The sequence below is a fragment of the Motacilla alba genome, chromosome 13, assembly GCF_015832195.1.
Source record: "Motacilla alba alba isolate MOTALB_02 chromosome 13, Motacilla_alba_V1.0_pri, whole genome shotgun sequence".
Taxonomy (NCBI): Eukaryota; Metazoa; Chordata; class Aves; order Passeriformes; family Motacillidae; genus Motacilla; species Motacilla alba.
In genome coordinates this window covers 3516496-3541833 of record NC_052028.1, presented here as the reverse complement: position 1 = coordinate 3541833, position 25338 = coordinate 3516496, and the positions used below count along the sequence as shown (strand labels likewise).

At 40.4% G+C, this 25338-nt stretch overlaps 2 protein-coding genes across 4 annotated transcripts in view; one reads left to right on the top strand and one right to left on the bottom strand.

Annotated features, from left to right (window-relative positions):
- INSYN2B (inhibitory synaptic factor family member 2B) overlaps nt 1-6646 on the bottom strand; it is a 36005-nt gene extending 29359 nt beyond the window's left edge. For both annotated transcript variants that reach the window (XM_038149793.1, XM_038149794.1), the window contains exon 1: nt 5445-6646. The gene's annotated coding sequence lies outside the window, so the exon portion shown is untranslated. The remainder of the gene's footprint in view (nt 1-5444) is intronic.
- Nucleotides 1-25338, top strand: part of DOCK2 (dedicator of cytokinesis 2) — a 161370-nt gene that overhangs the window by 92855 nt on the left and 43177 nt on the right. For both annotated transcript variants that reach the window (XR_005258503.1, XM_038149792.1), the window contains exons 28-30: nt 6679-6777; nt 7841-7935; nt 21588-21666. Coding sequence is in view for 1 of the 2 variants with exons in the window: in XM_038149792.1 (XP_038005720.1) it covers nt 6679-6777; nt 7841-7935; nt 21588-21666 (273 nt within the window). In the remaining variant the exon portion in view is untranslated. The remainder of the gene's footprint in view (nt 1-6678; nt 6778-7840; nt 7936-21587; nt 21667-25338) is intronic.

Below are 25338 nucleotides of genomic sequence, written 5' to 3'. Positions count from 1 at the left end.
CATCTAAATATGAAAAATATTTCAGATGCAAATTAAAACTGTTCTAACAGTTGCTAGTTGCTATTAATCAATCCTAAACAAACACTGTGGGTAGACTGGTTAGTCTAATGGATGTAATTTGTTGGAAAATTATTTTTATTGGGCCCTGTTTTCTCCATAAGATCAATTTAAAAGTAAGAAGGAAGTTTCTGCAGTGAAATGACTTTCAACAGTTTTAAGCAGAACTATTGTGATAAAGCTTTGTTTTTTGCCATTCACAAATATATTTTATTAGTCTCATCTCTGATCAAGTAGTTGAAATCTAATTTAATTTTTCTGTCTTCAGTAAGTGCAGCTGAAAAAGAACAAAATCCAATAGAGTGGTATAGTTCTGGGAATACAGGAGGTGGCTCTGTTTCGTTTTAAGGAAGTGAATCATCATCCAAGGCATTCATCTTCACATTGTGTAAATTTAAAGTACATGGCTTAGCAATAAAAGCTGCAACTGCACTTTGAAGAGCTTGGATTGCTCAGTTCTGCTCTTTTTGACCCCAGGGTTGCTCTCCCTGGCAGCTGCTCTGTTCTGCTCTGCAGTCTCCTGTTGCAGCCCTGGCTGGGTTGGTTCCTGCTGCTCTGTATTGCACCTCAGGGCAGGGAACCCTTCCCCCAGCCCCTCCATCACCTCCTGCAAGTTCCCAAGCTGGTTTCCAGTCCTATCAAATGGAAGAGATTGGCCAATCTTTGTACAGGAAATAAACCACGGGTGGTATTTTTAATCTGATTCCTTGCCTGTAGTTCAGTGCTTCTCATCCTTTCTAGCTGGGAATGAGTGCACTGGGACACTGGGCAGCACCAGCCACGTTCTGCCTGCCTGGCTGCCCATCTGCTTTAGTGGCACCAGGGCAGTGCAGCAGCCCTGGGATAAGAAATCAGGGAAATGAGCAGCCTGAGAGCCCCAGGACACGGAGGTGTCTCAGTGCACATCTCATGGACCAGGGCAGGAAGGTCCTTCTGGCCTGAGGGACCAGGTCAGGGGATTGTGGGGAGGCAATCAGTGGGATGCAGAGGAGGAGGGAAAAGCTGCACAGATCCCTGCAGGCAAAGTATGGCAGATTTCATCTGCTAGAGCAGAGCTGAGGTCAGGAGTGTGGCAGCAGTGCTTAAGTGAGGAGGTGAAACAGATCCTTTATTTTCTCTCTTTTTGTCTTTGATAACTGTGCCCTGGACTAGTTCAGTTTCCAAGCAATGATTGCTCATTCCAGATCACAGCACATAGAGGAATCACAGAATATTCTGGGTTGGAAGGGACTCACAGGGATCATTGGGTTCAACCCTTTAGGACCCTTTAGGCCCACACAGATATTAAACCCACAACCTGGGCATTATTAGCATCATGCTCTGACCAGCTGAGCTCAACTCAGTGCTTTCTGACCCCACTGATTATTGTTATTCATAATTTATTTGTAAATATGCTTTGAAGATGAACATAAAGTTAATATTACAGGAAAGTAGTAAATTAGACAACTGTGTTTGAACACAGACTTCAGCAGAAGTTAAATCAATTACAGTGGAGTGTTCATATCAACCAGAGACAGTAGCCGAAATTCTGGAGAGGATTTATGGCACAAAACCAGCCAAACAACAAAACCCAGCAGCAGAAAAAACATTGCAGAGAATGAAAAATCTTCTTTTTTGGAATATTGCTGGAAAAGCAGTACAACGTTAAAACAAAAACCCTGAAAAAAACAACCAAGGATGGCAAAGGATATACTCCACGAAAATCAAGCTACTTTTATGTCCTACCATGAACCATTATTTTATTGCTTTTATCTGTGTCTGGAAAAGTCTTGAATGAAATAATACTGAAATTGTTGTGTTTGTCTAACTTGTAACAAATCTTAAAATCGCACAGAGCAGCTGCAGTTACTCTCTCATTGTGCTACCAAATTGTTCTGTGTTATTCTACCTGGAAGTCTGCTGCTTTTATAGTTGTGCATCCTTTTAGCTAAATCTTGTGACTATAAAGGAAATGGTAGGACAAGCTAAAAGAGCCCAGCATGTTTTCAGTCAGAAATCCAAGGCTGTCAGTGAGATGCTGAAGCAGGATGCTGTTCAGTCAGCTATAAAACACAAGGAGACAGAACCAATGAATGTAAAAATGCAAAATTAAAAACTCAGATCCACTAAGAGTAGATGAATGTTACTGTAAGTGAATTATTAGCACCATGTGCTCATTGGCAGGCTCCAAGTCTGCGTGGATTGGGAGCTATTCCCCATTTCACACGTGATGGATACTCGAGGTTGCTGCATAGCAGCCTGTCCTAATGTTTATGTATTTGTGCCTTTCCAGCCCAAAACACTACATTTTAGGACTGCACATGCATTGGCAGGGACATCTATTTCTGGAGAGAAACAGAACTACTGCATTAGCAATTCACTTGAAATTCTGCTTATTTTTCCTTTCAGAATGGTATTGTTTAGTATTTGCATAATATGATCAAGATGTTTGTCTCAAGCTCTACATATGCCACAGTTCTCAAAGTTTAATGGGGTTTTCTGAGGAACTGTGGCTTCAAGCTACTCTGGTTCTTTGTGGCATCACTGAGCATCTTCCATACTTGTTTTCGTGTTGCTCTGTAGCTCATGACAAGGAACAGCTGTGATGTCTCAATGATTCTGTGAAGACAGTATTTTTGGAGATATTCTCAATAACAAACTTGTGGTACAACATAAATATTGATGATTTTTAACACTTGATTAAAATAGGTGATTGGTTAGTTTTTCTTTAATTACACTCAAGATGACATATTTCTCACTTTTCCTCCAGAAATGTGTTTGTACTTATTTCTGAACAACAAAAAAAAAAAAAAACAACCAAAGCAGAACTCTTTGGCCCAATGAAATTCTTGGTCACTCTCTTTATGTCTATTATTTTTACAATTACTGTTTCTAACATGCAATGAAGTTTGAAACTTCTGGCTTACCCTAAAAGGGAGTTCAGAATTAAATCTTAGCTATTAAAACTGCTGCAAACACCACGAGAATGCTGGGTTGTTTGAATCAGTTTCTTTGCCTCACACAGAAAGTCATGTGTTAATCAAACATGAACCATCATTAGTGTGGGGTCACAGGTTGTGAGGATGCTGCAGAGCCCCCTTGCCTCCCCCTGCCTGTGAGGGTGAGCAAAACGAGCCTGTCCATGTGGTTTTGTGTTTACAGTCAGGCTCTGTGCTGGCAAAGTGCTCTATTAATGAGGTAAATGCTACTTAAGTGACTACATTAAATAAATATCCCCCTGAGTCCTTCCAGAAGTGCATCTGCATGAGGATTGCCTACCCTGCAGCCACTGAAACCCTTCTACTAGATTAGATCAAAATGTAGCTTCATTCCATGTTATTTCTGTTGTTTTTCCAGTGCATTTGCCTCATCCTTGTGCTGCTGCTCTATTTGAAGTTACTACGGCAACCTGTCACCATCTGCTATTATAAAGTGTGCTGGGCTTAGTTGCTAGGTGTTGAAGTTTGTCATCTTACTCATATGATCCTGATGTTCCTCAGCTGTTTCTTTTCCTGTACATGTTGCATCCACAGCTAATCTGCACTTTTTCAGCAGTGTAAGAGATTCCACATCTTCCTGCTTGACCTCAGGAAGCCCTGTTTGTTTTACAGAATAAGTCTGCAATTCCTTTTGGTGTACTTTGTATATACTCAAGTGAAACAACACCTCTTTCACCTTACCCACTACTTTGCAGTGTTTATACTAAAGCCAGCACTTTATTTCATTTATATATGGTACTAATTATGGGGGATTTTAAGTGAACAGAGAATTTGAATGTTTCCTGCCCATTTTCTCCTCTGTTTCATTTTCATCTGACACCTATTTACTCATGTTCCTGCTCCTTACAGCAGTGCAGCATTCATACTATCAATTGCCCTATTTCTTTACACATTTTTTTAAAGTCTGGCAGGAAATGGTATCATTTAAAAATAGAATTCAGTGCATTCACTGTTTTGGATTCTTTTGTGTTCATAAATAAATTAATGTATTGAAATTGGGAAATATTTCATTAGAGCTCTTTACAGTCATGCAGAGTTGTTTCTGGGTTTTTTCGGTTCATATTGTCTCAGCATTAAAGTGTTTATTTGATACATTCATTTTTCATACATTTGACCTAGTTCTAATCAATGTTTTCTGCTGTAATTCACTGCCTAAATCCTAACAAGCTTGAGCACAGCTAAAATGATTTGCTAGGATTCTACCTGAACTTCACCTTGTCTGCCACAACCTTTTCTATCCTATTCTATTCTAACCTATTCTAACTATTCCATCCCTATGTACAACGTTTGTTTTAATGAAATCAGTTTTATAATAGACTCTTGTGTGATTCTGAATTTCTTCTGCCCATGCTGTGAACACACAGGCTGTGGCCAGGCACAAGAGCTGGTTTTGTGCAGAACTTACTGTTCACAGGCAGTTTGTGCTCTTTGCACTCTCCAGTGAGAGGCACTTAAACCCCAGAGGAGAATTTCAGCGAATGCAGAGAGGCATTTGCAGGTTTGAGCAGAGCTGTGGAGAGCCCTGAGCCACCCTTCAGTCCTGCCAGGGAGAGTGGCAGTGCTGGGGGTGCAGGGGCACTTCAGAGATCTGAGGCTGCCTCTGAGAAGTGAATATTCATTGCTGCCATTTGGGGATTAGGAGGGAGGGGCAAGCTTTAAACCTATAAAGATGCTAGCAGATGATTTCTGATAGTTGAGATTGCTGGCAAGAAAACGAATAAAGATCAAACAGTATTTGTATTTCCCTGCTTTACAGTTACATGGAAACGATGGAGGAAGTTTTTGCAGCAGACCATCTTTACTGACATCTTTTTTTATTATCATTCAGTCCAGCTGATGTGAATTTGACAGGTTTGATGCGAGGTCCTGGCCAGCAAGATGTGATCTTTCCTAGTGGCTTTTTTCAAGGCATATCATCTGTTAAATTTAAAATCACCACATGCAGTCACTGAGGCATTTGTGCTGTACCACAATCACAGATATAGCTAGACACATTTTTGAAGTTGGTTTTAACAAAAGAAATAACCTTCTTAAAGTCTTTTTGCCCTTAAGCATCATAATACATCTATGCAATGCTTGTGAAGAAATGCTGCTTATTTCAAGCAGTGATTATTTAACTTGAGTCTAGAAAGGCATTCAGTGGTGAATGTGTAACTACTAAAAATACAAGCTGCTTTTTGTGTCAATTCCCTAACTTGGTAATCTTTTTTCAAAATCAAGACATGAGAAGAAAACCCCCACACAATTTCAGTACAGAATCCTTTGCAATTCATTATTCCTTTCAGCTATGCATTTAACACCACAGCAAAGATTTGTCTGCCCCAGAACTGTAAAAGTGAAGTACTACTGCAGGAAATCCAGCATTTCTTTGAGAAGAGCATCAGTACCCGAGAGCACACGATTCCTTACCTGAAAGCTTTGGGTTTACCTGCAGAAAATGAGTCTTCTTAGCCTTAAAAAGTAGGCAAGGCTCTCACTAGCACTAAGGTTACTCCAAAAGAAGGTTCGATAGGTCCTTTAGGTTGTAATTTCACTCTTTGTATGCGAGAGGTGTGCTGGGTCTGCTCGCGTAGGAATAAATAAATAAAGCCCAGCAGCACGGAGCGGAGAGCGGCTCGTGGAGGGAAGCGCAAGACCTCTAGTGGTGACAGGCAGAGCTGAGCAGGGACTGCTCCTGCTCTGGAATGGGGACAAAATGGTTGGGTGCCGCTGTGATGCGGGGACACAGCGAGCCCGAGCGGCACCGGGTGACACTGAGCATCCGAGCGGCGCCCCCAGCGCTCGCAGCCCCGGGCCGCTGGAAGGAGCCCGGGACATCCAGGAAATTATTCTGCCTGCTCAGCAATGTTGTCGTCAAAATGAAATCAAAGCAGTGAAAGCAGGCTTGTTTTTAAGGGTGCAAGAATTACAACTTCAGCGCATTAAAAGGAATCGGTGAGGAGGAATCTTCTCCGTCTTAAAGGACGAGTGCAAATCATTAAACTCACTATTGTTGCTGGGGAAAGAAATGTCTTTGTGGCTTTCAGTAACATACGTGATTTCCAGCCCTGAGCTTTCACTGTGTCTTTCAGCATTTTCACTTTAGGAACTGAGAAAGACTAAGTATTTCCTTGTGAGAAAGTTTGAATGAAGTTTTGAGATGTCAAGGTCATAATGCTCTATAGAGGTTTGAGAGTTCCCTAATAGCTGTTTAAACACCTGCAGAATGTGAAAAATGGCATTTCTTGCACTATTTCTTCCTGTGAATAATAGAATTATTAGAAATTTTTTATTCTAATATATTTTCTTCCCATGAATTCTTAATAGAAGAATCCTAGGGGACATCACATGCCTTTTTGGAGTCTTAAGGTGATAGTGAGTTGCACTTTATATAAGTTTTCTTGTCACAATGTGTGTTTATGTGGTGCCTCATTAATGATGCAGCTTTCTCACCAGAGCCTGTCCTTGCCAAGGCAGTTTTAGAATAATCCTTTTGGAGTTCTTAGTTTGTTTCTTTCATCTGGGCTTGCAAAAGCTTGAATATTATTTATTTTTACATACATAAAGGGATTTTCAGACGTTTCACATGCTTCAACTTTAGAAATAATACAATCCAATATCTTCAGTAATCCACATGTGTTGATTCTTCCTGGTTTGCTTTCAGAGTCATTTTGTGGCGTGCATGACAGCAATCCTAAACCAGATGAACGACCAGCATTATTCAGTGTACATTGAAACTTTCCAGACAAGTTCAGAACTAGTGGTGAGTACTAAGTGATCATGGAGTTGATAGTGAAAAATCAGCAGATTTTTTTTTGGAATCTCTTGTCTGACTCATCCTAGAATGAATTCTGCTGCTGCACCTTTTTTGCCTCTGTGTTATTGCACTTCCTCCCTCTTCTAATGGTGGCAGTGGACAGCACTGTAATCAGAAATTTGGAAAGAAACAAATTTCTCTGTTGATCCTGACACTGAGGGGGTGATGTAATGATCCAGAATAAGTAATAGGATCTTTGTGCTGTACTCTTTTGAGAAAGGGGAAAAGAAAAAGAATAAACTCACAACAAAACAACAGCAAAACTTATCCTCACCTAGTTGAACATTCCCTCCACACTTCACACCTGGTGATCCATTTCCATTTTCACTGTTGAGTCAACTCCTGGTGCAAATAACATTGTAAGCTAAATGCAATAAATGCCCTATTCTTGTAGTGCATCCTTTTATTGCAATTTTTTTCTGCCAGAATTTAATGGTACCAGAAGGTTTCCATAGTCCCATGTGTGTCCTTTTACACTGCTGCTGTAGCTGTCAGGGTAGTGGCACAGGTTTGGATTACATCTGCTATTAGTCCATGGAGGAAATATCTGCACTTGTCAAGAAGTGATCACTTTCCTTCCTTCATTAAAGTCAGATTGGTGCCATAACTGAAATTTTAAGTATGGACTAAATGGAGTAAAAAAGGAAAAAAATCTGCATTTTTCAAGCCTATTCATCCTTACACATAGTGATACTAATTCATAAAGATACCAAATTTTACTCAGAAGTACTACAACTTTTTCATTCCCTTCATTTATGCCTTCTATTTTCTGAAGAGCTCTGTATGATGACTTTAATGTAATGGCTTTTAGCTTCCATTTGGAAGCTGAGACTGCTGTTCCACAGAACTTTGGCTCCAATCTCAGATTCACTGAGATATCACCAGGAGTTCTTCTCTTGACTTCACTGAGAGCAAAGTGGAACCCCCCCATCTTGGCTCCTTAATCCCACAGAAACTCTTCCAAGTGTGTGTTCCACAGCCCCAGCCTGACTGCATTTTGTTGTTCCAGGACTTCTTGATGGAAACATTCATCATGTTCAAAGAGCTCATCGGGAAGAACGTGTACCCCTCGGACTGGATGGCCATGAGCATGGTGCAGAACAGGTAAGGAGGGCAGCAGCACCCAGCTCCTGCTCTCTGTGCTGCTGGAGAGTCACTCCTTTCATACCCTACAAAACATTTTCAGTGAGGCCTAGGATTGCTTTATCATTCCAGTCTGAGGAATGCCAAGAAGGTCATATGAAACAACCCATTAAATAGCTTGTTGCCTGTGCTTCAAGTCCACTTAAAATGGAAAGGGAAAATTGCCTGTCCACTTAAAATGGAAAGGGAAAATTACATACTTTTTTATCTATTTGGATGTTACCTTTACTGTTGCTTTTATTCTGGCTTCTTGTTTTCAAAGAAGCACTTTGAGTTTAGATGCTGGATTGTGTTATGAAGTGAATACATTTTTTAAGCAGGATTTCTGTCACCTGTACTGTCTTTATTTTACTTTTGTAGAGATGGTGGTAACACTGAGTTTTCTAGAAGTTGCAGAGAGACAGGTCTGAGAGTTAAGTGTCAAAATTGCATACATTTGAATGAACTTAATCCACAGATGCTGTTTATTGAATGTCACAGTTACCCAGTTCTTCCACTTTCATACTATATAAAAAGAGAGGACTGAGGATACTTAATAAAGTTCATTATCTCCTGTGAGTGCTCAGTCTTGAGGAAAAGATTTGTCAATAAAATGTACAGTTTTGTGATACCAGATTTCAATATTGGATATGTTTTAATCTGGGATTTGAATGGAATTAAGTTAAATGAAAAGGTTGGTTGGGGCTTTTTTTGTATTCCATGATTCAGAAGTGAAGATTATGTTCTAGATGGTTCTAGTCAGGTGTCCAAACCTCACTTTGTCACTCATGGGCATTAATGACCATGCAGAGGGATCCCTGACCCCTCTGACCATGCAGAGGGATCCCTGACTCCTTTGAGGAGGGCAGGTACAGATGTGCTGGTGGATGTGTAAATTCAGGTAATATTTTGTACATTACAGGAGTTTCATCCTTCTTGGTTTTTCTGTCTGAGCCAGTCTTTGGCCTCTCAGGTAAACTCTAACTCCTTGCACATTCCTATGTTGCTGCTGCTGTGATTGCAATTAGTTTTGATGTAGCAAGGGTTACTCTAAAAAATAACAGTTTAGTACTAAACTACTTACAATCATCTGGCAATGTCAGCACATCAAACCTTTCATATGTAAAACTGGTTCACTTATCTAGAAAATGCTGCTGACACCTGCATTACCCACAAGTGTGGGATTCTTTTATTCTGTGAGGATGGGAAGTGTCTGTCCTTGGTCAAAGAATGTCTTTGGGGCTTGGGGCTTCACCTGGTGGTGTCTGTATTGAGTCAGGTCCTGACAGGTAAAATTGCTTTGGGGGACTGTATTTGTGTTCATGTGCCTCCTAATGACTCTGAACTCTGTGGACGAGTTGTTCCAGGCAGGTTTTGCCACTCGAAGCTTTATCCTGTGTAAAGAAATAAGTCAGCATTAAAAAAATTTTGTTTAGAAGCTATTTAGTAGTTCTCCTGTAAACACATTGCTTACCTAAAATGACTTGGCACTGTTTATACTCCTTGATTATGTTGCTGTTCTCTGCAATGCATAAGGAAATGAGTTATTGATCTTACTTTATGTCTTAATTTTATGTTATATCAACAACTGAGAGGGAGGATTTTTATCAGTCTTTATAGAATTTTGGTTTTGGTTTTTTCTTTGTTTGGGTTTTGGGGTGGTTTTTTTTTTTTTAGGGAATGGATATTCTACAAAATAAATTGAAGATTAATTTAGTTTTCTAGATTTGGCTTGTTAACATTGTTTACCACAAACCAGAGAAGTAGCTGAGAAAAAGTCACAGGGGATCAGGCTTAGGTCTCTTGTAATAACACCGAGAGAAGAAAAGACAAAACCCCAACAAACCAAACACAAAAAATACCAGCAAGTGCAAGCTTTGCATTCTCTCTTGCCCTGTTATGAACAGGAGGCTCCATGCAGGGTTTTCACTCCCTGAGGAGGTGTTTTGCCTCGAGTCTCCCCTTTCTGCATTTGCAAGGAGCCTGGTGAGGGCTGCGGGGCACATCTGTGTGTGCGGTGTCACCTGGGCATTGGCAGGGTGCAGCTGGTGGCACTGGTGCCCTCAGGGAGTGCAGCACAGCCTGGCAGCTCCCCTGCATGATCCTGTGTGTTTTGTGGCTTGCAAGGAAAGTGGGAATTGGAGGAGTTTTGCTGTAGGAGGGACTGCAGCACAGAGATGTGAAATCTGTGCATTTCCAGAGAGCAGGGCAGAGGGAAGAGCATCATCAGCACTGCAGGTCTGGTCCTGTTTGCTGAGCAGGACAATTCCTGATATCTGAAAGTAAAACCAGGCAGTGCCTGAATGATATCAGGGAGATTTCAGCTAAAAGTTTGGTGTCTGGCATAGGTGGGGGCACGCAATGAGAGAGTGACTACTTACAGGGTCCAGAGGAAGGGAGAATGGGCACATTCTTGTCCAGGAGAAATTCTGGTGGGGGAGTTGAAAGAATTGGAGTAGAAGCTTAACTGACTAAACTTACTAATAGAGCTTTGTCTGTGTCAGGATGGAATGATTTAACTCAAATTACTTTAAATCATTAAGATAAACAAAGTGCTCTTTGCTTCCCAAGCATGCTCAGCCCAAAGCACTTCTGAGGGAGGCAGAGGCTGTGTGTGACAGGCAGTATTCAATGAACAACAGAGAATGAAAAGGGGGAAAGAAATAATGAAATCATTAAATATCTTTTGTTTTTCCTGTTTCCACCCCCCCCTTCCACTAACAGCAAGATGGAAAGAACACTTTTTTATGGCATGCTAGGTAGGGCAGAACACTTTGGGAAACAGTAACATCATCATTGAGGTCATGAGGATATAATATCTGAGTTGTTTTTGTGATCCTCCATGGTGGATTTAATTAACTTTTGTTCTAATTAAAGTTGCTTACTGCTTTCTTCTTATTAGTTACTACTGCTTGTATGTGCACTTTATTCCACTCATGACACTCAGATATTGGCTATTAACTTATTAAAAGCAGTAATTCCTAAGTACACGGCATTTGTGGGGAAATGCTTGGCTGGTTTAGGCAATACCATACAGTCTGTTTATCTTCCAGCTGTTCATAATTTTAATTTAGAGAGAGATAATTTCTCCCAGGAAATTCATGTACTTTATTGTCAACATGAAGTGCATGGGGAGTTGAGATTCGCTGAGTAAAAGGAACAGTTAGCAGGGTTAGCAACTGCAGGGAAAGTGTTCACATCCCTTCCTGTCCTGTAGGCTTTGAAATGGTAACTCCTCAGGGCAGTCTGAAAGTATTTGATCTTATCACAATTGGTACCTAGGATCAGTTGGGTTGGTGTCCAGTCTGGAGGGGCTGTGAGCACTTTGATTGCGTGTCCATTTGGATTGGTTTTTTGAGCCTTGTCCACATTATTTTAAGGTATTTATAAATAAAGGGAAACAGGGTTTCACCAGCACATTTCAAGGTCAGATCCTACTCCCTGAAAAAAGTCCTGCAAGATAACACTGAAGGGTATTTTCTAGCACCAGTAGTTTGGCTTGTTCTAAAATATGTTTTCATTACCTGTGTATCTGAGTGTTTTCAGACATCTGTCAGAGTCAAGTCTTCCCCAGTGCTTTTTAAGTCTAACTTGAAAGGTTTAGCACTGCAGGTATTTGGCAAAAGAGCTGGAATTGTTGTCAATTTTCTTTCATTATACATACTAAAAATAGCTGCTGACTTGCTGATGAACTGCTTCGTACCAGCCTCCAGACGTGGCTCTCGTGGAGCTCACCCTTGGAGCACTGTTATTAACTCAGGCAAAGCTCACTGTGCCTTCACATCAGTGTCACCTGCAGCCCCAGGCACTCTGCATCCTCAGCCTGCCAGGGCTGGGCTCTCTCAGTTCTCCTGCTCCTGGCCAGGCAGCAAAGGGAGCAGAAGGAATTCCTCCTTGGTGCCCAGAGAGGGACTGCTGGGACTTCTGCTCAAGAGAGGACACTAGGGATTGCAGGCCTGGGTTTTGTTGGGGTTTTTTGTGTTTTTCTTTTCATAGATCACCAGAGAATGGTTATGTGGCTCCTGAAAAACTTGTTTTCCACTTATATATATGCATGGTCCTGGACACAGCCTCGGAATAAGTGTTCAAGGCTAGGCTGGACAGGGCTTGGAGCAGCCTGCCCCAAGGGAAGGTGTCCCTGCCATGGCAGGGGGTGGAATGAACTGAGCATTAAGGCCCCTCCAACCCAAACCAATCTGGGATTCAATGAACTCAAGCTGAAAGGGAGAAAAACCTCAAATTGATTAAAATATTTGAGCTGCTTCTCAGTCTTCCATTTATCTGTTGGTAGGCATAAAACTTATCTATTCAAAAAACAAACAAAGAAACAACCCATACCAACCCCCAGATGAATAGTTTAGGTTAGTTTTACCCTGGAAGCTGATTCATTTATGTAACTAAGGTTGGATGGCAGTGTTATGGTTTATTTTGTGCAAATAAGGCAGAATTAAGAAGGCTGATCTGCTGCATACAAGTAACTCTTTTCTTTGATCTTGTTTTCCTCTGCAACTTTTGACTGATTTAAACATTTTCTTATAGAAATGCTGTTGTTTTTATAAGGGCTTGAATTTTCAGGGGAGCAGAATACATTTACACACAGGCTTATGGCATATTGCAGAACTTTGCAATTGTAATGTATAAAAAATATTTTAAGCAACAAGTATAAACGTCTAACAAAAATATTCTTTTATGCACAGTTGCAGAAAAGGGTAAACAGCATGTGCAAAGGGCATTATAACATGTGCAAACAAATGTTACTGTTTAGTCATTGATTTAATTGTGTACAGTGACAGGATGTGTCCTTGGACAGTTTGGCTTTGTTATGAGACTAAAAATGCCCTTGTTGAAATGCAGTTTACCTGTTAATATAAAGTTCCTTTCAGAGGGAAATTTTTTTGTTGTTGTTTCTTCCCATGCTGGTTATTTGGTACGTAATGCCTCAGTATTTTGTATCTCCTGTCCATTAAATCCAGCTTCTTCTGTTTCCTCATTGTCTTTCTCAGTCTCTACAAAAGCCAATGTCTGCAATCAGGGAAATGACATTAAGCAGTCCTGGGGCAGGGAGTGAGGCAGGTGAGAGCAGAGGCAGTAGTTTGGCTTTCCCTGTGGGCTGTGCTTTGCTTCTGTGGAGAATTTCACTGCCAGCTGTGGCTGATCCCTCCGTGTGCTGCTGGCAGCTCCCAGCCTGGCACAGAGTCACTTCCACCTGCCTGGGCCAATGTCACCCTGCCTTGCCATCACCTGCATCCTCCTAGCACAGAGATGCTTATTCTGCACCAGCTCTGCATGTTGCTGGTTGTTCTCAGTGTCCTGGAATTATCTGCTTACCAGGAATCCAAACACTTCATTACGTGCTGGCTGCAGCAGATCATCTGCTCAGCAAGGGAGGCAGCTGCCCACGGCGGTCATGGAGCAGAGTGGATGCCTGGTGGGTTTAACTGCAGTCATTTATTTCATCCTTTATCTGAATGCAGAGAGAAAACGTGCAGGGAGATGTCCCATTCCCACTCCCACTGCAGAGTGTCTCATCTTTCCTGATACCAGCTGCTGGGATGCTCACACTCCCACACTGAGAGCTCTCTGAACTAAAAGAAAAGCCCTCAGTGGAGAGAGCAACTCAACACAGCAACAAACAAACAAGAAACCACAAACAAATGAAAAGAACAACAAAAAACCCAACCAAACCTCAATATCATATAATAATATACAATCATTATATGTTAGATAATAATAGTATATAATAATGATAATATATAATATATTATATTGTTAATATATCTATTTATCCATATATATCTTGGTAATTTGATGTTCTCAGGAAGTCAGTGAGATAAACTGTTACTTTCCTAGATACAACTTTGACTTGCAGATAGAAACCCCTAAGGTTCTTTGCTATGTGGCCTGCTATAAAATGTTTTCAAGTATTTTAATTTTAATAAAACATCTGGGGATTAAGACAACAAGCAGTATTTTGCCCTCTGTAGAATATGTGTGCAAATGAGTAAAAGACATTGAAGAGATTACCCTCACAAACTGTTCTTTGTCACTACAGAAAAGACTAAAAATTCAATACTCACAATTTTCATTAGTTGTAAGTGCAATTGAGCAATCCTTCTGTGTTCCCCATTCTGAGTGACTTTGACTGGAATTCATCTAATTCGGGATTTTCAGGAAATAAAATACATGCAATTTCCTTGTATTTAACATTATTTTTGAAGAGTTAATTTTCATATTTTTTTACCAGAAGCATCACAAAATAACCCTGCTGGTGTATTATGTATTTGCTGCATAATCATCTCTTTTAAAATTCATAGTCTGCTGGTTCAATGCAACGAAAATCAGTGGAAGGAGGGAGAAGCAATTTTGCAATATCAATTCAAACTTCTCTCAAAAGTGAAGGCTGTGGGAGTTAATTACTGTGTGACATCCTGACACAACCATGTTAAGACATTACATTCATCTTTAAGAACAGGGTTTCAGCTTTGTGTCTGATTCCCATTCTTGATTAGCACTAAAGACAACATGTGATTGTTAATTTTTTTTCATTAATTCAGAATATTTCTACTATGCAAAAAATTGTCTGGAATGCACAGAAAAGCAAAGGAGACAGAAGTGAGAAAGAAGTCACAATACAAGCAAAATTAGTGGAAGTAATGAAGTACTGAGAGCTCTCAAGCTGATTTACTTAAAGCCCATTCTGGCAGCTCCTTGTACACTTCATTTTCAAGCCATGAAGTTCCTTAAAGCATTCAAAACATCCCATTCCCAGGAGTTTGACATAAAATGTGCACCTAATCTGCAGACTTGAAAATCTATTTTGGCTCCTAAATGAGAGCTACACAGTGTTTAAAGCAAGTTTGGGGTAGATGCTGAAGGAAAAGCCACATACAAAGAGCCTGTTGAAGGCCCTCACATGGAAACTTGGCTTTTCTGGCAAAAAAAAACCACTGCACATTGCTGACTTCCTCTGGGAGTTCATTGTGCTGCTGTCAGAGTAACTCTGACACATTACAGCATGCAGTATTCTGGATGCTTGGCATAGCTGTTTAATGCACATTTTCAGCTAATGCTAATAAGGAAAATCACAATGTATAATTGAGACAAGCCCCAATATTATAATTGAGACAGGAGCAGCTGGGGCACAGCCATTTTGAAGCTGTTGCTTTCTGACCATGTTGTTTAGTTACACTCTGGGTGTAAATTGGGAGAGAATTTAGGAATATGGCAGTTGCTCTATCATTAGAATTCAATATGAATGGTTCAAGAAATTCTTCTTCGGTCTATAGCGGAGCTGAGTTGACACAAGGGAGAAATATGATGAAATTATTCTCCTTTCTCTGAGCCACTGGCCATATTTTTCCAGTTACCATGGAAGTGGATTTCTTCCCCAGTGTTGCCATTATTGTGCTTCTCATAATTAGATTTCATGTAGCCACAAGGTTTTTAAATATTCTTTCCATCCTGCATTACCCTTCATTTCTAAATCACCCATTGCCATGGTATTAGGAGACCATTTCTGCTGTTGCTTTGTGGGGATTTTTGTTGTTTCACCTGTAGTGCCTGTGTGTTTTAATCTCTCCTGTCACACTGATTGCTTGCCTGGTCTTCCTTCTGTGTATTTTGTACCTTCCAGCATTAGTTTATAGCTGCCATTCACTGTTCCAGTCCTTGACAATGACCAGCATTGGGGTTTGGGTCTGACCCACACTTAGAATCTTCTCATTCTGTAACATGCTTTCTTCTGCATGTTCTGCACACAACAAGGAAGGGAAAAGGTGACAGAAGCCCACAGGAGAGTCATTTGACTTCAGCTGCTTTTCCCTTATGTTACAGTACCCATCAGGTGTCTTCTGCACAACATTTTCTGAGGATGATACTAAGAAGTTGCTATAAATTATGGACGAGTATTATTTTGCCTCTGCTATTCCCTGCTCCACATCTCACAGAATTGGCATAATGGCCAAACTTTTTCTACCCAAAATCAGGAAAGATCTTTAAAAATAATAGTCAGTACATCCTCCAGGGTTTGCAAGAACTTCCCTCATACTTGTCTCTTCAAGTAGAAGATTCACTGATGAAAATCCTGAGTGACCAGTTTTCGGGATTAAAAGAAAACCATTGAACTTAGTGTAACTCCTTCTGGCTTGAATTTTGGACCCAACTGTCTGAAGGAAAAGCACTTTGGGTTTGTGGAAAGAAGTTCTGAATTTTAAAGTCTATTCATGTCTTCACTGGCTTCCAGATGTGACTTAAAAAACCCCATATATGCCATCATTTTAATGGTTTCTTTGAATAAGTTTTCACAACACAGGAAATAGGCTCTTTTAAAATTTATTTTTGTGTGTCTGATTATCCAGTAGAAGTTTGAACTTGATTCATTTTTTGCACCTGTCATTCCCTCAGTGCAGTCACGGCGTGAGCAGCCACAGCAGGCAGGAGCTGGAGCTGAGGTTCATAAATTCCTGAGTGAATTCATTCAGCCTTCACCTCAGGATCTGGGTTACTCAGCTCAGAGCTGAAGCAGTGAACTCCCAGATTTTAGAGTCATGTGAACCTGACAAGACATTGAAGAGCATCTCATTGCTTTAAAAGAATTCACCTGAAGAGTCTGAGGAAAGGGCTGTTCATTATATTGGAAATGTTTCTAGTGCTGGATGTGATTTATGCACCTTTCCCAAAATCATGTTGTGGACCCAGAAATGTTCTTTGTTTGGAACAAGGTGCACAGATTTTGCAAAGCCACCTAAGAACAGTCAATGTGAATTTAAGGTTTGGTTTGTTTGGGGTTTTGGGAGGGGATCTCGTCTGTTTGTTTGTTTGTTTGTTTGATTAAATTCTCTGTTTTATGTTGCAAAAAGCTGATGTAACAATTCTAACTAGTTTGCTAAAAATAACTTGGAGTTGCAGATCTGAATTTTAGGTTTATTACCTATTTGCACTTCAAAAGCAAGGACAACATGCAGACCTATTTTACTGTTAGACAAAATCATCATCTACTGAGAAATAGCCTTGAAATCTTGTTTTGATTAATATGTTTTTTATTAATACAGAATTGTTTCCTTGCTTCATCTCAACCCCTCTGTTTTATTTTCAGGGAGAATCAGCTTGAAATCAAATTTTGATCTTAGGGTGACATGAATTTTCAGGTTTTTCTGCCTCAAATTATTTCTCTGTGTTACTTAAGGTACTGTTCTCCCCTGTTCTGAACAGACACCTAAGTGTGTGAAACTGAGTACAGCTGCACAGGTTTCTATTCTTTGGGCTCCCTTTCTGGCCAAAATTTTTAACAAATGTCTCTGACAATATAATAAAGTAAAGCAGAAACAGCAGGAAATTCAGAGAGAGAGAGGAAACAGGAGCAGTTGAACCATGACAATTTTGTTGCTGTCCTAAGCCAAAACCCTGCATTTTTATTCCCAGATTTAGCCCAGAGACTTTGGACTTTGAAGATCTTCCATAAATCTTTAGGCCCAAGAGTTTTATATGAGCTGTACATTAGAAGCATCAATCCTCATAAACTCAGGAAATATCATTGAGGTTATTGTGGGTAAAGGAATTTCAGCAGTTTTAGATCACAGTTATTTAAACTGATGAGAAATTAATTCTGTTGTGACTGTAGAAAATTTATTGTTTCATTAAAATTAATTGAAAATGTGACAGTTTAATTTATGTCTTTAAAACTTAGTGTTTGAAATTATATTTTCTCCTTTTTTTCAACAAAATCTCACGCTATTTTACAAGTGCCTGTTTATTTTCATACTTGTGGCTACTTAATTAATGCCCCTTTGTGGTGAAAGTGGGGGCTGGGGCAGGACAGTGAAATCATTGAGGCATTGGCAGGAGGCAGGAATAGCATTCAAACCTAAGTGACTCCCAATGACAGGAATAGATACACCCTTTAGGCAAAACACAAATGAATGAAAATATTTGCAACTTGACAGCCTGGAAATATTGCATGCTCCCTGAAAATGTGTGCTTTCAGTCTGTCAGATAAAAATATTTGTGAAAGTGAAAGGGATATTTACAGAAGACAGCTTACATATAATTTTATTGTATAAAAACTTGTAAATACTGTTAATATTTTCTGTGATGTCTACTTGACATTAATACCTCAGTATTTCTTAGGTGTCCTTGAGGTTTTTCTATATGGCTAAAAGTAAAATAGAATAAAGCTCTTCACAAAAATTTTCATTATACCCAGTAATATGTCCATACTAGGAAATAGGTTACCACTAATAAATTTCATGTGTGTTTAAGGTATGAGTATTTCTACTCACCTGATATTTCTGTTTGAAGAGTAAAGTACTGAAAAATGTGGGATTTTTTTTTTATTATTATTGGAAGAGGAGTTATTAGCACCAGATTATACAGATTCTGCCTAAACTGGATATTTAGGTGATGTGGTTTGCCATGGTGTTGGAGCAGTGTGGAAATGCAGAGAATTTGGGAATTCTAAAAGCCTCAGAAATGGAAGACACCCCCTGCTGCTCCAGCCAAAAGCTCTGAGTGAAGGGAAATGCTCTCCCTGAGCAGCTGGAGCTCAAGAACTTGCTTATGTGAGTTGGCAAGAAATAAACTTTGTAAATCCAAGGGTCTGGAGCAATACAGAGCTACAGAAAACTGAACACTGGCAAGGCCTTGACCTAAAATTCCTGTTCAGAAGAAGAATATTGATGATGATGAAACATAATAACCTGCCTTGATTCTGCCAAGCTGTGTGGGGTTTTGTGCTGCCTAAAATAAATCACTCTTCTAGAATCCCCCTTTTTGCAGCATCTTAAACTGTTTGTGTCAAGTATGAGGCAGCTTGGAGGAGATGAATGTCCCCATGTGAGGGGAGCTTTAGGGAAGAATGTGTTTATTTGCTTGTGGACAGTGTGGCATTCATAATTTCTGAAAAATCCCTTCGCCCAGGATTTTTCTCCTGGGAAGCTGAGAAGCCTCAGAGAAAAAGGAAAACAATTCTTATCTGTTTTGCTTCTCCTGTGTTTTGCTGCTTTGGAATGCGTTTGGGGATTGTTTACCCACAGGTGGTTGTTTTATTGGTTTCTGCTGTGAATTATTTTGACTTATTGACGAATCAGGACCAAGCTGCGTTGGAACTCTGGAAAGAGTCACGAGTTTTCATTATTATCTTTTAGCCTTCTGTCTGTATCCTTTCTGTATTCTTTAGTATAGTTTAGTCTAGTTTTCTTTAATATAATGTAGTATCATAAAATATTAAATTAGCTTTCTGAGAACATGGAGTCAGATTCATTCCTTCCTCCGTCTGGGAGAACCCAAATACAATAGGACAGCTCTCAGCAGGAATCCCATTCAGGAGCTGGTCACATAAAGGTGGCAGAGCCTGGGAAGTGGCACTGGGGGCACAGAGCAGCCCCGTGAGCAAGCACAAGGTGTTCAGCCGAGCAGTGACAGCCTGCAAGAGCAGCACTGAGCAAAAGGAGATTTCTGGAATTGGAGGAGATTTGATGCCATTTGGCTTGTCACAAACCAGCCCCTTAATTCAGCTGGCAAGATTAGCTGAGCCAGTCTGGAAGATGGGATCAGAGGATGCCCTGGACCACGGGGAGGAAGCTCAGCTGAGTGTGTGGGGTGATGTGGGAGTGACACAGCACCACCAGAAATCTGCTACCTCCCCCTGCCACAGCTCCTGCAGTCCCTCTGGTCACCTTAAGAAAAAGGACTTGGCAAGATGTGACAACGTGCACAATTACTGAATTTCCATGATCCCATCAGCAATACGGGGGAATGTTACACAAATGGAAAGAAATTCTTCTGTAGGTTTTCACAAAGAACACTTTCCTCCTGGAGAACCTCACCCCCAACACAGGATCTCACTCCAGCCAGTCACTGCTCTAATGGAGCAGGGAGCTCCTGGGGGTGGTTGCTCAGTGGCTGCGTGGGATTCCCTGCTGTAAGCTTGCCAAAAGCTGAACTTTTGCTTTACCTCCCTCATTAAGAAACTGAACTTAGCCCTTCTGATTTATCTCTTTTTTTTGTGATGAGACTAAAACTCCGTTCCCTGACTGTTCTGTTTCTCCAGTGGCTCATAGAGGGCTGCCAGGGGAGCAGTGAAACAGCCGAGCTTGTCTGCTGTGTTCTACCAGCCTCCAGTGACCAATGGCATTTAATGGTGTTCCCTTCAGTTTAGTCTTTGATGTGTCTGATCATTTCTGAGCCAGTGTAAAATCCAGGCATTTGCCTGGACTGGTACTGTACCCTGTACCACTGAGCTGCAGAATTGAGCAAAATTAACACAGAACCTGGGTTTGCTTGGTTTTGGATGCACACCCTGGTTGTGTTCAGGGCTCTCTGGTGTTTCCCTGAGAAGCTGTGAGCACTCAGTCTCTCACCTCCATGTTACTTTGGGTTTTATAGGTCCTGTCACCTCCCTCCTGTGTCACACTGTCCCTGAGGGTCATTTCTGTGTCACAATTATTTGGGTGTTTTCTTCTCTCTTCTTTCTTTTTCTATTTGTTTATCCTTTTGAGATGGGACACCAAAACACCACAGAGAACCCAGCACAAGGACACAGCATTCCTTGGACAGCAACATATGGATATCCTGTGGCTTCTTAATCTTTTGCTGATAATCCAAATTATTGAATTATTGCTTTCTCTGATGTTGCTAATCACTGAGATGGTGGGGATTTCTGGACCTGGCTGTTGTAACTATTAGATTTTTCTCCTGATTGGGAGTATCTAGTTGACAGCCAATCATTATATCTGAACAATTAGGATTGGTTTTCCTTTGTGTTCACCATTCTGTTTGCCCTTACAGTGTTTTCCATAGAAATATTTCCACTTAATAGCTTTTAAAAAATTACCTATGAAGCAGAGGCAAATGATCACTTTCAGTCAATTTCCAATTTTGAAAACAACTGAATTATTAAAATAAACTTTATAAATATTTAAAGATACAATTGATTTTTGTTTTACGAATGTCCCGTGCTGGGAAGTCAGACAAAGAAATTAGCTTTAGAAACATGACTTAATCATGCTACATTAATCAAGAGCTTAAATAGGTGCTGCTTTTCAGGCTGGAGGGGTAATGCTCATGCTCTTACTCTTGGAAGGAGTAACTGTATAGTATTTTGAATGTGTATTTTCACTGTTTGGAATGTTTTTATAACCCACCTGGGGAGGAAGGTGGGCAGAGGTGTTGTCCTGCCCTCCCCACCTGTAAGAAAACTGAAAAGCTGCACTTGATATCTTTGAAGTGCAGTTCCTAAGTGATGATGTGAGCACAGGAGCTGTTTCAGCTGTCAGACCCCGAGAGGAGGTGATGCCACCCTTGTGAACCACCTGGGTTTGGTGGAGGGTGACACTGGATTTGAAAGAATTGCTCTGTTTTCTCAGGAATGCAGCAGAGTGTGCAGCAGGGGAAACAAAATTCTATTGTCTGAGTTTTACAACAGAGGTGGAGAAACTTTTTTGACAGTTGTGTAATTTTTTAATGGGTAACATTATAAATCCCGTGCCACTGTCCAGATTGACACCTGCTGTGCTCATGTGTGATGCTCCCAGTGTGCTCAGTGCCAAATGTGCTGCAACCAGTATCACACACAGTGGGTATTGATTGCCAGAGGTTACATTCATTCATCTGCATCACTGCTTTTTTTGGTTTTTTAGGGTCTTCTTGAGAGCCATCAACAAATTTGCAGAGACAATGAACCAGAAATTTTTGGAGAACATGAATTTTGAAGTCCAAGTAAGTATTTGGGGTTCTTAGCTGAGCCAAAGCAGCACATGCACGTCTCCAGAGCCCCTCCTGGTGCCAGTATCCATTTCAGACTGATATTTGCAGTTTCAGATGGGCTGTGGATTTGGGTGGGGCAGGATTGGACCATCTTCCATGTGACATCCGAGCTGGGCTTTGCTTATTTATGATAAGCTACCCAACCAGGCTATTTTCTTCTGTAACTCTGCTCAGGACTGGCAAGCAGAAAACTTTTTTTTTCTTAGTTAGCCAAGTGAATTCAGCAAGCCAATCTCAGATGTAACACATGGAGCCTTTGCAATGTCAGTGCTATGGATGTAGGACAGAAAGAGCTTAACTTTGCTGATTCCTAGAGTATTTAGCATTTAGAATTTGTTTTTGACTTGTAGTCTTCCCTGACAAGTCTATCTTCATCTATTTGTTTTTATTAGTTCTTTCTCTAATCATTTTTAATTAGGGTTAGTTGGGTTTTTTTGTTTATTCAATATCATTCTGTGCAACTGAACTGTTTTGTTATGCATTTTATCATGTTTGGCTTCCTTTAGATAAAAATGAAACTATCTGTAGTTTTCTCATTCATTAAATTGGTATTAAAATGTAAATACACTTTTAGATTCAGGATTTGTCACGAAGTGCTGCCTGATCATGGTGTGTGAAGTTATCCTGTTCCACCCTTTACATAAAGTTCAGGGCTTTATATTTCATGGTTCATCTCACAGCTTTCAATCTGTTTTAAATCATTCCACTTGTGCTGAAAACTGCTTGGGAATTGGTCTCTTGGTCCTCAACACAAAACCCCTTGGTCCCAAACAGCTGCAGAGGAGCCACAGAAGTGGCTGCACAGGAAGAAAGTACTGAGCAGAAAGGTGAAAGATTCACACTCAGTTACAGTGGCCCCAAGCAGGAAATGTAGAGCTTTTTCCAGCTTTATTTCATTTTAAAATGTTTTACCTTCAAAAGGTGTGATTGTACAAATGTTCATATGTATGATGTTAATTAAGATTTTTGAATCTCAATGAAAGATGTTTCTTCCAGCGAACTTAAAATAGATTTTTTTTTTGTAAATATCCCTGTTGGAAACTCTCAGGCCCTTGACATATTTATGATATAATCTGTCTTAGGCTCTATCAGTTTATTAACAAGCAGTTTATAAACTATTGTCTCTGTAGCACTTGATCAATTTTAATGCACGATGTGTCAGTAATTTTTAAAAGTAGATAACAAAGGCCTGAAAGACATCACATTGCAGGGTACCAGAATCACACAGACTATTAATAAAGACTGGATCTGTCAAAGTTTTATTAAGGTGTACATTGTTTTTTTCAAAGTGAAAGCAGCAGTTTGATCTGGAGCCTTTATTTCAGCTTTTTCCTGTGGCAATTCTGTGCCTTCCAAAGGGTTATCAGACAACCAGGGATGTTGTGGTTCAACACTGCACCTTGTAGTTCAAGGGGATACATTAACGCTCTTTTATTCATGACCTGTCAAATACCTGGAGGCTCTGAGTAAAGTAAACAATGTTACAATAAATAAGTGGTGCCCTGTAAAGAATTGTAATACCCTTATAGTCTTCATGAGAGACTTTAAAGTACAAATCAATGTGTTACCTTCCTTTTCTTTCATGAATAAACACTCTGCAAACTTTCTAAAAGTTGCCTAAATGTAATTATTCAAAAAGTTGCTACTGGACTAAAAAAGGTCTGAATAGTGCAAAGCACATTGCCTAATATCCTTAAGTATAAATTTAAATTTGATTTCCCACAGTACGTATTTTTTGTATTAATATATCTTGGCTGTAAGCAAACCTGAGCAGTGGCTGACACAAAGTAAATGAGAAACTCCTGTATTTTATAAGATAGTTCACCTTACAGTACAGCTACTGTGTAGCTGTATTTCTATTTACATTCCAATTAAAAAAAAAAAAAAGAAAAAGAGAATGAGACAAAGAAACTTACTTTTTCTATTTTGAATTGAGAAAAAATTTGGAAGAGTGTAACTTTCATGTTTGTTAAGAGCTGCAGCCTGATAATCACACGGGCTGTTCATCCCCATCTCCAGCCCCTCACATCCCAACCCTCAGGTGGGTTTGGGGCAGGTCCCTGAGCCCACTGCAGGAGGAACTGAGTGGGCTGGGGAGAATGGAGATGCAAATCTGTCAGAGTGTTATTTAAAATAAAAAGATGCCACACCTTTAAGTTCTGTGTAAACAAGTGCATGATTTTTACTGTTTGCAGGATGGTGTTCTCAGATCAGATTATTAAGATTCGGAGCAAAGTCTTAATTAAAAGGAAAATTTGAAAAGCTGTTTAAAGCACAGGGAAATAGATCTGAGGATTTTCACTTGGCTGAGTGGTTCCATGGCAATAAATAGTAGACAACCAAAGCAAACAAAGCAAGTCAGCTGTGAAGCAGTTGAGCATCTAAGAAAGCATGGTTTAAATCTAAAGGAATGTGAGAATTTTTTTTCTACCTAGTTGAGCTTGTTAAATGGAGGAAAACAAAAAGGTTCCTGGCCTCTTTCTTGTTTGCAAAGCAAATTGCTTTTTTCATTTATGTGATTCAGGTAGCAGGGAAAGAGGTGTTACCTTTTAGGGCTATTTAGGGCAAGGATGTGCTCTGTCTGAGCCAGAGTGGGTCCAGTCCCTCCAGTTTAGAGCTCAGCACTGCCTTAAAGCCAGAGGTTCAGTGCTGTGGCTGTTGGATAGGGAGAAAAATGCCAAACCCCTGCCCAGCACAGCAGTGAAGGGCTGTTAAATTTCCTGCCTTAGCACAGTCATCCCTCAGATCCACCCTCCCACAGATCCACCCTCCCATTCTGGCAGGGAGCCCCTCCCTAAGCCCAGAGCTCTGACACCAAGGTTGCCATCACGCTGGGAAGGCAGCAAGGGCCACAATGGGCCTTTGGCTTGGGGATCTTTGGTCTTGGAGGTAAAAAATCAGCTGATATCTGAGGTTTTGTGCCTGCTGGGTGGGGTGTGGTTCTCCTTGGTTTGGGTTTTTTTCTGTGTTTGCATGCAGAGTGCACAAAGGGTGGATTCAGTACATCGGTGGCACTCAGAGGTCATGTCCTGCAGAGATTCTCCAGTGTCAGCACACAGCAAAACCTAACACAACAAAACCAGGTCTGCCTGGAGGGCTTCTGTTATGGAATATTTACTGCTGTGGTGATAAAACAAAGCTGTTAGCTCCAGAGAAAATAATTTTGCAGGAGAGAAGAGAGTGAAATTTCATTAAGTGATTGACCAAAAATAAACCGTGAAGTAGGAGTGAAGGAGAGCTCCCAATATTCATGGTGCCTACAGTACAAACAGGGACAGAATCTTGCATAATGCATGACTCTGCATTCTTTAGTACTGAACATAAACTGGAACATGAGGATTTAATGCACAGAAATCTGGAGTTTCAGCAGGAATTATTGGAGTAGGTAAAAGCCCTCAATATTTAGCCGTTTCTATTCTATTCATGTCCCTGGATTTGAAACAAGTTATTTTCTTGTATTTATGTTAGCTATAAAGAGGTTACGTTAAATATTGAAACAGGTTATCTAGAAAGGCAGGGAATATTTTCTCATTCCAGGATTCTGAAGAATGAATTCAGCAGCTGCCCTGTCTGAAGCAGTTTAGCAGCTCCTGCCTTGGCACGTGGAGCTGGAGCAGCTGAGCT